This window comes from Tenrec ecaudatus, chromosome 9 (genome assembly GCF_050624435.1).
Source record: "Tenrec ecaudatus isolate mTenEca1 chromosome 9, mTenEca1.hap1, whole genome shotgun sequence".
Classification (NCBI taxonomy): Eukaryota; Metazoa; Chordata; class Mammalia; order Afrosoricida; family Tenrecidae; genus Tenrec; species Tenrec ecaudatus.
In genome coordinates, this window is record NC_134538.1 from 140,669,488 (window position 1) to 140,683,875 (window position 14,388).

At 43.8% G+C, this 14,388-nt stretch overlaps 1 protein-coding gene across 3 annotated transcripts in view; it reads left to right on the forward strand.

Annotated features, from left to right (window-relative positions):
- Nucleotides 1-14,388, forward strand: part of CPED1 (cadherin like and PC-esterase domain containing 1) — a 325,775-nt gene that overhangs the window by 304,532 nt on the left and 6,855 nt on the right. For 2 of the 3 annotated variants that reach the window (XM_075558608.1, XM_075558610.1), the window contains one exon: nt 939-1,085. In XM_075558608.1, coding sequence (XP_075414723.1) covers nt 939-1,085 — 147 coding nt within the window. Of the gene's footprint in view, nt 1-938; nt 1,086-13,047; nt 13,128-14,388 lie in introns of all 3 variants that reach the window. The other variant, XM_075558609.1, reaches the window with a different exon arrangement.

Below are 14,388 nucleotides of genomic sequence, written 5' to 3' on the forward strand. Positions count from 1 at the left end.
AACCCTGTTCCTGCCGCCAGGGCATTGGGGGCGCTCAGCAGTCTTCAAACTAACTGAAGCTGAGAAAAGGGGATGAGAGAGGAGGGAAAGTGGAAGGAAAGGGATGACAGTACGCCATGGGCTGCCATCCTGGTGACCGGTGCCCTCACCCATCCGTGCTCTGACAGAGAGTAGAGCCTAGCAGACAAATAGACAACAATATCTATCGCCTTGGACATGATGGGTCAGGAAGGGGGAGAAGACAGAAAATAATTATGATCCAGAGGCAGCAGCCGGAGCCTTCCCTCCACGGCATTCTCCCTGCAAGAGACCCCCTTTCCCACCTGCCTACCCCCACTGACTCACAAACTACCCCGATTCTCCCGGAAACCCTCTTGAAGCCGCACAGCCCGGCTGCTCCCATGCCCCTGGTCCAGCTGCACTGGTGCTCGGCTGGCCCGCAGGATAGGTTTACTTCCAATGAAGGATTTCTTAGAGGTTTGTGCATCAGATCTCCCCGTGAGAAGGCACTGTGAACACTGAGCTAAACACTGCCCTAGCCTTGCAGGTACTAATTAATATTCAAATGACTACATGGTGCCCAATAGAGATAGCACCTATGGATTTCAAACCTTGATTTTCAAATGGGGAACATTAGGATATTTCAGTGGGGTTGGTATGCAGTTGACCTGACAACTTCTCAGGAGAGGGCAGGTTCAAAATTTTAAGTCTCTAAAATGATCTATTGGTTGCTCTCTTATATAGATGCACATGTTCCTATTTATATTTTGAATAAAAAACGAGAGTCCATCATTAAGAAACTCACACAGCATTGATTCTTTAATCTCTGCCAATAGGACCATGCCCTCTAACAAAATATTTTAGGATGTCTGCCGGGGTTCATAAGTCACAAAGCAATCCTCTCTCAATAAAAATCTTCCTCCTTTTGCTCCATCCAGAGGGAAGTCCAGGACTTATGGACAGAAAATGCGATGATCGTGGACGCTGCCAAAAAGTACGGCTATGAAGTGGTCGACACGCTCAGTCTCACGATGGGGCGGCACAAAGAGTTCCTGCCGGGGAAGTGCGGCTGTCACTTCCACGAGGTACTTCCGCGGGCATGCTGGTTGCTGTTGCTTAGGATTTGCAAAGGCTCTCCTGGTGCCTTCTTGGCACTGCCAGTGTTGTTTTGCATGAGAACGCTACTGCAGAAGGCAATTCAAGTTGGGCTTGTCCTCAGGAAACCAAAGTCCTGGTAATGCCAACAGGCTCCTTGTCGATTGCTTTCTAGTTGGCTGGGGCTCAGGGCGAGCTGAAGTGTAACACAATGCAGTGTTGCTTCGTCCTGCTCCATCTTCATGCTGCCTGCTATGTTGGAGGCTATAGTTACGCTATTGGGTCAGTGCCTCTTCCCAATAGTCTCTATCACCTTTCCCTTTCCTTTAAGGTACCAAATACCGTGTACTTTTCTAGTGATTGGCATTCTGTGATGAAATGCCCAACGAAAACAAGCTACAGTTTTGCCATCAGAAGCTCTAAGACCATTCTGAGAAGAAAGACTTGAGACGCTTGCAGAAATTAGCCAACGAAAACCTTATGGAATTCACACAATCACCAAAAAACAAACGCACCGCCATTAAATGGTTTCTGACTCATAGCAACCCGTAGGGAAGGGTAGAACTGCCTCTGTGGATTTTGAACTGCTGACCCAGTAGCTAGCAACTCAGCTCCTAACCACTGTACCACCAGGCTCCTCGAAATCCCAGCAAGCTGGCAGTAGAATGCTTGAACACTTCAGAGAACGTAATCGGTATCACTAAATGGTGTACACAGAAATGGTTGCACTGGTCTATGTTCTGCTGCAAAGTAAATTGTGAAAAACAAAAGCAAGCAAGTAAGATCGCTGGTCAGTACTTAATAGGAAGATAGGAGGCTGACAGGCTCAGGCCTTCTCAAACAGGTCCCAAGACGTCCTGTCAGAAATGACACGCACGGAGATGGCGGGGTGTTTCCACTTGAAAGTCAACTCAGTCTCATGTGTGAAGCTAATGAATAACTTTCTCCATTGGTGTATTCAGAGCTCCATAGGAAAACCTGTATGGTGATACTGATTTTGTTTGCAACTAGCAACTAAATAGGCGTAATTTATAAAACAAGTGTATCCCTTTTCATATCTTGTCCAACTCCTCTATGAACTATTGTTTCCCTAGCTCTTGAAAAAGATGTTAGCTAGGTCCTATAACTTTGAAATCACTTTCAGATAGTACAAAGAGCACTACAATTAATTTCAGGTATAGGAGAGGAGCACACCTCAATAGTAAAATTGTCCAGTCCCGTGTCATAATCAAGGAACCTTGGTGGTGTAATGGGCTATCAACTGAGCCACTAGCCACTAACCACTAGCCACTACCCCACTCAGCAAGTTCAAGCCTGCCAGCTGCCATCTGGGAGAACAAAGAGGCTGTCTGCTCCTGTAAAGACCTAAAATCTCAGAGACCCAAAGGCACAATTCCACCCTGTCCTATAGGGATGTAATAGTCAGAATTGACTCTTTGGCAATGAGTTTTGATGGCATAAGCAGATAAGTAATTTCCTTACACCATCTCAGACCTGCGGCAGACTCAAAAGCTGCAAGTGGGCGGGGGGGGGGGACGGGGGGTTTAAAAGATTTTGTTCCTATTCCTTCATTTCTTCTCCGATTTTCTGCATTGGCTCAAGGGTGGGAGAAAATGGTAAAGGGAAGAAAGGTCTCCTTCAACTGGCAGAGGTGCGGTCCAAGATGCGATCTCTGGGTGTAGAATGCTTGTTCTTGCTTCGATGGACTCATGTGAAGACACCCCATTGGGGCCCTGTCCCTGCACATCCCATGAAAGAAGCACTATCTGTCTTAAGTTAGATTTCTTCCTTGGCCTCTTGGCTGTCTGGTTGGCCATGCCTCTGTCAGGAGTCCCATCGTTACTGCAGGGCCCCTCTTGAAAAGCAGTCACGTAACTCTAGGCTTGCTCTGCTCAGTTGCCCACACAATCCTCAAGAAACACTCTGGCACCATTGCTGTGTCATCACTGGGAATATAGCTAGTAGCTCATTCTCCCTTTCACCTCCTCTCTTTCTGTATAACACACACACACACACACACACACACACACACACACACACACTCTTTCTTGCTCTCTGTTGCCTTAAACCCTTCCCATCGCTGCAGTGTCTCAACCAGTTATTCTAATACCAACCCCCAATGGCACAGCTCCAGCTCTCCAAGCCCCTCTCACTAAACTTAAAGAAAGAGCCAGCAGCTCCCTAAGGGAGGCAGGGAGGAGGATGGCAAAACATTCAGGAATTTTCTCAGATAGAAAGTCTCTCTTTTGATGAGAAAGGGGTTTTGCACAACTGGATCGTGCCCACACTCTTGCAAGTTCTGCACAGATGCCTGGTGCATGGCTTTGTAATGTGAGGCTCTGCTGCACTCCTCTTACTTACCTTGAGGTTTCGGGAGTTTCCGCTGAAACTGAGATGGAGAGAGTCTCCTTTCATCATCTTGTCACATGCTGATTCATTCGTTCCTTGCTTGCTTATCCCCCTGGGTGAGCCACCACGTGCTCATTTGTGCCGGGCCAGGAAAATCACCACTAAAGTGTCCTTCAGATCTTGCATCTGACTCCTTTGCTGATGATCAGAACCCATCATGGCCCCTGGGTTCTTATAAATACTCTAAAAGAGTTAAACACTCTGTTGGTTCTTCTGTGTGAGCTGCTGGTGGACATCCACCATCTTCTTATAGCCTGCTGCACCTCAGAGGGTGCAAGTCCACAGGCCCAGGAGAGGGGACAGCCAGCGTGACATTGTAAATTGTGCTCTAGCAGCTTGAAGGTTGGCCAGACTATTGACGAAGCGATCTTTAAGCCATGAGATTCTGTGTGTCTACTTATTTTCTTCCACAAGAAAACGGATCACCCTCCAAGACCCTATCCTATCTGGAAGGAGACGAGACTTTGGAACATGAAAATGAGGAGCCTGGAAGAACGAGACACGGGCTTGTGGCTGAGCCAGCTCAGACCACAGCTGACCACAAAAGCAAACCAAAGGTGAAGGGCAAGGTCATGTCCAATAAGGGCATGATCGGCAAGTACTCATTCAAGAAAAAGAAGATGCAGAGTGGTGCACAAGAGTCACAGAACAGACCACAATGACATCCACAACCCTACATTATCGATAATAATAAACATTTGTCTACAAAGGAATACATACACATACAGGCAAGATGAACAGGAAGCAGTAGACGAAAAGGTCTACACCCACAACCATTAACAGGTTTGGCAAATGATATTCCTCCATGCACATTTATAGATGTACTGTAAGCATATCCATGTATATAAAAGAACAAACAGAAGGCCATGAAGCATGAACTTCTTAGCCAGAATGAACTTCTTAGTGTCAAGGAACCTGGGGCTCCGGACCACACTTGTGGAGAATAGCAACATGTCAACAAGTGAAAAAGAGAGAGAGCGAGAGAAAACCAGAAGCTTCTAACCCCACTGAATGGAAACTTTGAAAGACATTGTAGAGATGGCTTTTGGCCTCGTCTAGAAAGTGGTGGTTTGGTGGATGGGTGGGTGGGTAGGTGGTTGGGTGGCCGATTTTTCTACCTAGAATTTTGGGGAAAAAATAGCTGGTTTTTGTTTTTAGCTTTTGTATTCTGGGTGCGTATAAAGCAGATAGAATGCATCCCCCTAATTCCAGCTTGGCCCCCATTTAGAACAAAGCTGTTCTTTCCATATAACGCATGAACCACATGTACCTCCTGCCACAATATCAACCAGTTTGCACAGTAATAATAACTAACTACCTCAGAACCTGAGAAACACAAAAGCAAACCCTGAGAAGCACCAGAAGTGATCATCAGCTTCTTATGGCTACTTATTTTTTTTATTCTTAATTTATGTGATGGTTTAAACATGTCAGGGAAAATAAGGTCACTCTATTTGATTTTGGGGGGTGGTGACTATGGGCAATTTACTTTTCCTTAACTCCGTCTTTAATGTGTGTTACCTTGATGTCGAGCTCCCCCACATGATCTCTGTCGGCCCCATTCTGAAGGTTTTCTGTTAGAGCTGGATAGTGTTTGCCTTTTTGGTTAAACACAGAGCTGATAAAACCATCTTTCTCCAGACTCCATTCCTCGGTCTCTAAGGCCATTCATCTTCTAGGTGTAATTGTTGCTTAACTCTTAAACCATTTCTACCATGTGTACCCTGGGGCAAAAGTATAGAATATAATTCCCAAGGACCATTAGTTATAAATGACTGGTGATGGAAACGAAGGTGGCTAGTAAAAAGCACTTCCTGATGCCTCCCCTCAAGAGGTGCCCAGGGCATGGACTATACCAGTCATCCTCTAGATACACCTCTACTTGGGGCTTCGGGAAGAGTGCTGGTGGTGTAGTGGACTCTGAGATACTAAGCACAATGTTAGTAGTTTGACTCCACCCTGGGAGAGATATGTGGCAATCTGCTTCCCAAAAAAGGTACACCCTGTGGTTCTACTCTGTCCTGTGGCCAAGGGCCACTCCGAGTTGAATCGATGCCATGGTATGGGTCTGGTGTGGTTGGCCCTCTAGGAGCTTCTAGTGTGGACCCTGGTGTCTTTCTATTAATCCTTCTGCACTACAACCCAACGTCTGAAATCCGTGGCAACTTGCACAATCACGAAAAGGCATAATTCCTCATACTGTTTCGATGATGAATGTAGAAAGCCAGGGAAAAGTTGATTCCTGGTGTTTTGCAAAATATATGCAAGGGCAAAAATTCTGTTTATAACCATTCTGTGGATCTCCTTCTGTGCTCATCTACTGAGCTTGCTAGGGAAGTTTACTATAAAATAAGAACAAAAATGAAATCATCAGTTATTTAGAACCCCAAGTGTGGTTTGGTGGCTTTATATGTATGAATGCTAGATTACAGCACCCCACAAGTGGCTCACAGATACCAGAGGAGGATCGGTATAATCATTAGAGTAAGGCCTTGATGTTTGCGCTCCGGTGTGTGGTGAGATTCTATCACAGACATAACAAGCCTACTCCGGTGAGCTCATATTTCTATAGCCGAGATGAAAGGCTGGCTCAATCATCTCCCAAGGCACCCAGAGAGAATGTGTTGTCACCAGAACTCCATAAATAATTTCCCAAATGGTGTGCATCAATGTTGACAAAATTCTTCTTCCTGATTAGAAAAGCAGGTGTTTCCCTTCATTGGGTGGAAATGAAATAGTGTTTTCTCAATATTTGTGAGGGCCAACAGACAGGCTCCAGGTCGCTCTTGCTTAAGAGATGTGTAAGGTGGTGTATTCAATGGTGTGGCAAACTCCTGCCCAGAACAAGCTGAAACCTGGAGAGGGCACAATAGTCTTAACACAAAACCGTCTGAAGGAGGGGCCAGCCCACCACCAATTATGATCTGATCATTAAGTATTCTAATCAGCTGCAAGAACCTTACATTATATCACTGGTCTCTGGAAGAGATAACCCCAGCTTTCAACGCAGTCAGCAAAAACCCTGGGGGACAACTACTCAACACGAATACAAGCAAACTGTCTTTAACTCTGGTATCATACAAAGAAGCAAAGAGATGTAAGTTCTTTGTCAAAGATGGCTTTCTGAATCTTCATTGATTCTCTTGATCAATTAGTCTTATTTAAATAAACAGGAGGGGGAAACTGTCTAGAATGTTTTCCTTTTATATTATACACCTAAACTTGTTTTCTCTTTCTCCTTAAAATTTTAAATTTTTTACCTAAACACAATGAAGGGAAAAAAATTTCCAAAATACTTCAATTATCATCTGGAAGATGCTAAAATGAGTGATTCAAAAATAGTTCGTTGATGTAGCAGATCCAAGCATTTAACTATCAGCATGACTTTTCAAAGTAAACCAGCTGTGCTCTTTCAGTTCAACAGATGTTTTTGAGTGTCAGCTCTGTATAAATGATTATACTGTTTTTAAAATGAATTAGCAGAACATCTTGCAGAGGTCCATTAGCATCTCCAACTCAACACATTCCAAAAAGGCAGTGTTAATATGTTTTCCTCTGGATATTCTCCACTTTGCACCATTGGGTGGCGCTCTACACACTCTGGCCATTCTTCTCTCCTCCTTCTTTCTCCAGCCCCACTGACAACACCCAGCCAGCGAGTCACCAAATTTTGCCGGCCTCCCAAATAACCCTCCAAACCTACCTCCACACACTTGTTCCAATTACATTGACTCTGCTTATTCTTTTACCTTCTCTAGCATTTCTTTTGTAAGTCTGTTTCTTGAGCTAACAATAGTGATGCAAAAATAAGCATTGCATGCTCTCTGTCCTTAAGATGTTGCGACACGGAGATCATAGAGCAGGGACTAAAAAACCAATATTGTGGAATCATCTATCAAGTGGCGTTATACAGATCTACATAGGACATTTGTAATAGCAGAATGTCAAAATCCAACCTGAAGGATTAAGGGGGTAAGTGAACTCTTCTTGAGGAAGCATCCAAGTTGATCCTTTAAGGATACAGTAGGCTAGTCCTGGAAATTGAATGGAAAGAAGACCAGATAACCTGATGGACAATGTGAGCAAAGAAACAAGCAATTCTGTTTATTATCCATTGGAAAAGGTTCCTGGGGGGGGAGGGGGGATCAGAACCAGGTGATAGTAAGAGCTTTGATGTTATCCTTTAGTTTAAAAGAAAGCCATCAAAGGGTGTGGAAAAGAAGAATGAGATCGTTATCTCTTTGTGTGAAATAATTAAGCCTGATAACAATGAGGAAGGATTCAAAGGAGACTAAGTCAAGGAGAAAGGTTAGGCTTCAGAATTCAGGGGAGATAATAAAGAACCAAACTTGGGCAAAGATGACAGATGTAGAGAGATGCAAACAAATTCAAACTCTCTTTGGGAGGAAAAAAATCTGCATGGCTTTATCTGTGACATCGGGAGGTAGAAGAACCAGGGGTTGTTTCCAGCTTAAATGACTGATTAGAGGGTTGAGCTGGCAAGTGAGAAGAGCAACTGAGCAGGTCCCAGCTTAGGGGCGGGATGGGTTCACTTTTTACCACATTGTGTGTGAGATGCCTGTAGGATACCCAGGTGGAGATCCCTAACAAGCAGGTGGCTGTACAAGTCTGAATCTTAAGGGACAGGTTGGGGCTGGAGATACAGAGTTGGAAGGCATCAGAAAATAGGTGACAGTTGACGCCATGATAAGAGAGCCTCCAGTGAAAGGGAGTCGAGGAAGAGGAGACAGAGAAGGAACTCTTAGGACCGTTGCTACTTACGCAATATTTGGAGAAACAGTGGAAATTGTCTCTTTGAATTTCGAGACTTAGCCATGAGAGAGAAAACTCTAGAAGAACGTACTGCCATGGAAAGAGAAGGAGGGAAAATTAGTAAAAGGAGAGAGAGAACCATTGACAACACTTTCAAGTGAACGCAGTCCTATGTAGACCTTTTAAGACAGAGCTTTCCAAGGATCGCATGTTTCTGACATTCAGAAGGACTTTTCTGACCACAGGGAGAGTAGTTCTCATAAACTACCAGGGACCAGCATTAGACTCGTAGGTTGGAGAAGTAGGAAATGAAGGACAGGAGCTGTAAAATCCTTCTACACAAGTAAGTGTAAGAAAGGGGAAAGAGAGTGGATTTAGATACAGAAAGTGTGTGGATGAGAGAGTCATCTACAGGAGGAAAGATGCTGTCATGTGTACAGACCGAGGGAAAGAAACAACACCACGGAGGAGGTTAAGAATACAAGAGGGGGCTGAATACTGGAGTGATCGTGTGAGAGAAGGCCAGACCAAGGACACTAATCAGAAATAGGTAGAGAGAGTGCTCTCAGATCAACAGGAGAGGAGGCTTCCTTCATGCCTGTCACTGTTCACCCTAGATTAGTGGGTAACTGAGTCAGAACTGACTCAATGGCAGTGATAGTGAAATTGCAATGTTTTCATCTAGTTTTACCTGCTCCAAACCATTCTTCATGCCTCCATCAGCATGCCCTATCTACACTTCAAAGCCAAAGTCATTAAAAAATTCCAATGGCTCTCCACTCCAGAGAACTCATAGATGCCTGCACCCTCCCTACTTTCCTTGAAGAAAGGTTCTTTCTCTGGCATCTTCGGAGAAAGCACGGGTTGGACTTCCAGCAGCAGAAGTCCGAAACAATAAAGCTCTATTGTTGAAAGACACTCACTTTACAGCACGTTGTTACCACAGCCCAAGGAAACTACTACAGCTGGTAAAAAGCCTTTGTGGAAAAGGCCAGAGCAGCACGGAGCTGTAGTTGGAATTGTTGGGCCACTCCGTGGGTTCTAAGTAGCATCTCAGTGCCTTATTCTCAAGAAGTAGATGAAAACAAACACCCATCCATTCAAATCCAAGTAGAGTCCCCCAGGCTCAAGGCATGCATCTAAACAGAGCATGATAAGAATTTAGCTTATAATCATGCAGAACAATTGGAGGTCATACAAATCACCTTGGGATTCAGCCAACTGACTAGGCAACAACTTGGGGAACTGAGTTTAAGATTAAACCAGGGTGTTTTTCCCTGGAGAAATGTATGTGAGAATAAGACAGAACCCACCCCTTAGTTGAATATGAACGGGGCCCTGCCGCCTCTTCAAACCCATAGTGGTACAATCCAATGTTGTCATCTCTATGGAAGCAGACTGCCACACCTTGCTCCCGCGGCTCAGCCGGCTTGCTCCAACAGCCAAACTGTCTGCTAGCGCTGGAACACCCCCCCCCCTTGTGCCACGGGGGTTCCTCACATATTTGGGCGTGGAGAATGAAAGAAAGAATTCTCTGTCACCTGCCAAGATTGCATGCTGTCCCCAAATGGGATTCTAGTTTGCTAGGCCTGGCTTCTAACTATTGTTGGGCACTATTTTTATTCCATTGCTGTGAGCTCATAAGCTCCTTTTCCACATGGCACTGACTTGCTTGACTGGGTCTGAAGAAAGGCTTCTGTGGTGTACATTTATCTAACGAGACTCCATTCGCATATTCCACCCTGTCAATCCCGTCTTTTCCAGCCTTAGAGAGTCTTTGCCTTCATTCCTATTCAGACCAGGCCCAGGATCGTGACTCACCTTTGGAACCAGAATAACCCCATAATCCCGAACCAGAATAACCCCATAATAATCCTGACTAGGCTGACTTTCAAAAACTTGCATTAGGAAAATTGGTTTCTATCTTGTTCTGTGAGTCTGGAACCACATCAAACGCCTCTTGGGGTCTTTCCAGGCCAAGAGTTGCCTGTAATCTGCCCAGTGCCTCCCTACTCACCAAGTGTTTCTCTTCTTAGCTGGCTTAGTGAAAATTCAGAGATAGTAGCTAATGGGTATTTTAATATAATCCAACTGATGATGATTTAACGTGAAATCAATTTGGAGTGTGAAAGCTTTCTTCACTGAATGGTAAAGGTTTCAAGGTTGGTATTGTTGTGTGGTGTATAAACATTTTTCATTTGCTTGGGAAGTCTTTCAATAGCTATTGGGCCATAAGCCAGTCAAGTTGAACTGTGGCCGGTTGCATGCCCTCTTAAATGTCTGTCTGTGTGCCCAAGTTGTTAATAATACAGAGACAAAGAAAGATCCGCAAACCTATGCCTGGAGACCTTTATGCATATAAGAAGACTATTTTAAAAAAGAAAGTAAAGTTCCTTGTAAACTCCAAAGCCCAGACCAAAGTTCAGAGGGTTAAGAACGTCAGAGGAGTAGAAACAGGTGACATGGGAAGGGGGGTAAGTGACATTCTGTTGTGGAGATTGCAATCAGTGACATGAAATAAAATGTGTACACACCACAGAATGGAGACCTGCTTTGCTCTATAAACCTCCACACAATTTGCAAATGAAATAATTCAACTAATTCCTTACCTGAGAAAAATAAGCAAAAGTTCATAGCCCTTGAAAAACTATGGAGCTCAGGTTTGCTGAGACACATGGACTCATTTTAAGTTAGAAATGACTTCATGACACACAAGAGCAGCAACAGATGTCTATACTTCATGCTTTGCCGATAAATAATATAGGGTTTTGAAACCCTTTCTGAAGTTCCCTGATTAAAAAGATCTGCTTTCTAAGCAGCCCAGGGTTACGAACTAACCCCATAATGGCTATTAAATTATTTGCCATTATTCATAATAACAAATGGGTGACACACAACAAACATTATTATTATCATGGCTTTATTCTTATTCAAGGGTGTTATAATACATCTGGAAGTGTTCCTTTAATGTTTTTATCTAGAGTCCTATACACTATAGACTGAGACAAACAACGGACAAACTAAAGTTTGATACGAACCTTCCATAACTATTCCAGCTTAAGCACAAATTCAAATTCGAGCCATATTGAAGAACAGAGTTTGCTCTATTCCTAGGTGTAACTTAATGTAAATTTGACCCTAGCTATGAGAAAAAGATTATCATGAGATTTTTAATTATAGAAAATGCCGACGCAACGGTTCGCCACATTTTATGGAGACCAAGGATCCTTTACCATATGATGAATTCAATTTGTTCATAATTGTGAATATAAGTAGATATAGCAGTGTTAGGCTCCCTGGTGGCACAGTGACTACGAGTTGGGCTGTTCGAACCCACCAGTAGGTCCCTCGTCAGGAGAAAGATGAGGCTTTCCGCTCCCATAAAGAGTTGCCATCCGGGAAAAATCACAAGAGCAGTTCCACCCTGTCCTATAGGGTGGCAGTGAATCAGAATCACCTCCATGCCAGGGAGTTTTTAAGTTTAGAGCAAACTCACAAAAAGAAAGTGAACCAAAAGGATGTTTTGTTTTGTTTTTAATTAAGAGACAGAATTGTTTAGGGTGATTTAAAGTTAGTGAAAAAGTGTCACAATGTTTAAATAATGTAAGCATCTTCCAAGTCCCAGGTTGTATCTGCTCCCTTTCTTCTCTAAGTAAACATATTCCCCCCGCCCCTGTGATTGCCTCACCTGCACGACATTTACAAAAGAATTTAGAAGTTTCATGATCAGTAGAGCTTGTCTCTGAGATGAACATTGTAAACAAGCACCAAGAGTCTTCTGAATCCTTTTCAAGCCCCACAGGTTTCTCTGATGTTGCCTAGTGGTGTGGGGCGTTGTTGTTTACTAAAACCATGATGCCCCGGACGTAACCTCGCATTCTGATTGCTGCCAGCTCTCTTCCCGAGCCACGTTCCAGTTGAGCCTCCTGTTGGATGTTACCAACCCCAAATGGTCCTCTCCTTTTGGGAAAGACCCAACTGGGCACATTTCCACAGATGAGATCAAAGGAAAGAAGTAATTAGCTCTTTCCCACAATAGGTATCAAACGTCTTTCACTTACACAACATTTTCCAGGGCTGAAGACGTAGCTAATTTCATTTCTTCCACCTTAGAGCTCATAAAAATAGATAATACGAGGAAACATTCTGGAACTCAGAGATAGCAGCTGAGCACCATAGGAGATACTGAATTTTATACAAATTAGTTCAAAGAAGCGATGACCCTGAGAACAGCGTTTTGTGCCCACCATAAATTAACCAAGCCTCCTCCTGTACTAAGGAACTATTCATTCCATGGAAACAGCATGATGTTTCTGACCTTGGGGAGCCAGCCTCAGACAATGTCTTTGAAGTCACTCCATTCTTGTGCTTCCTTCAAGTATCTTAGACATGTGTCTTTATATAGTCCCCTCGAGGGGAGGGGGCACATCTAAGTGACTCCATGTGCTTCCTAAAGCAGAGAAAGCTGAAGAATAAGAATGAAAAACAGTCATTATAATAGAAGGAAGTCATTGTTTCCATCGACAGGATATAGGATCATTTCTTCTCTGCTACAGCTTATCCATGACCAAAGGATGTAGAAATACAGTGGATCCGGTAAAAAGCGCAAACTTCTGAGAGCCCTCCAACGCTTCCTACCTACTCCACTGGAAACTCTTTTACAGTTTGCCACGCCAATCCACTTGAAAAATGCTTTCTTGATTTTAATTCTATGCGATTAAGACCATTTATAGCCTCTATATAACAGTGGTCTTTCCCGTCTTTATTTAGGGCTACCTCGTTTCTCCAAAAGCAGTTTTAAAGAAAAGGTTGTGGAAACCATTTGAATCTGCAGTGTGAATGACTGCAATGTAAGTCTGAGCTGCTCTTTGTAACCTCGTATTGAATGGTTTATGCGTGGTCTGTCAGAAACCCGTATTTTGCCATCAATTTTAGAGAGCCATAAAGTTTAAATCCATTGCCCACTAAAAAACAAAATTTTAGAGAACACAGATAATAGCACATCATAAAAGATGCTTGCCAGTTTTACAAATATTTATTCAGAATGCAATGTAGGCCAGTTCCTGTGCTAGACTCTGAGGGTTCAGATTTCAGTTCTCTGATCCCAGAAAAGCGAGACACGTAGATACTTCCAGTTACGGCATGTGCTTCCCATTTACCCGGACTCCGTGTCCACTTGTTCACACTGGAACTCTAAGTCACGGGTTTCAGGAAGGCCTGTCCTGGAGGAAACGCTGACACCGAGAGGCTAAAATGCATACACCCACAAGGAAGACGGGCGAATGCGGCTGCTCTGCAAATGCACACTGCAACCACTAGCAGCAAGATGAAGAACTGAAGAGTTTACCCACATCTGCTGTCTGAAACTGAGCATTAATAACAGCTGTGGACAATCTGTAAGCCATTGGACATCCCCTCACAGAAGGGTCATGGGAGAAGACGGGCCAGTCAGGGCGCCGTTTAGCACCGATAAAACATACAGCTTTCCTCTGGTTCTTTATTGCTTCACCACACCCCCCCCCACACACACACACACACTATCATGACCCTAATTCTAACTTATATATCTGGCTAGACCAGAGCATGTACACGGGTGTACATAGGAGCTGGAAACACAGAGAATTTGGGACAGATAAACCCCTGAGGACCAATAATGAGAGTGGTGATACCAGAAAGGGAAGGAGACGGGGGGAGCGGGGGGAGGAACCTATCAGAGTGATCTACATATAACCCCCTCCCCATGGGGAATGGACAACAGAAAAGTGGGTGAAGGGAGACATTGATCAGAATAAGACATGAAAAAATAATCACAATTTATAAATTATCAAGGGTTCATGAGGGAGGAAGGATGGAAGAAGAAAGGGAAAAATGAAGAGCTGATACCAAGTGCTCAAGTAGAAAGAACACAACAGATGGATGTATGGATTATGATGAGAGCTGTATGAGCCCCCAATAAAATGATTTTTTAAATCATTTTATTAGGGGCACATACAACTCTTATCACAATCCATACATACATCAATTGTGTAAAGCACATTTGTACATTCATTGTCCTCATCATTCTCAAACATTTGTTCTCCACTTAAGTCCCTGGCATCAGCTCCTCATTTT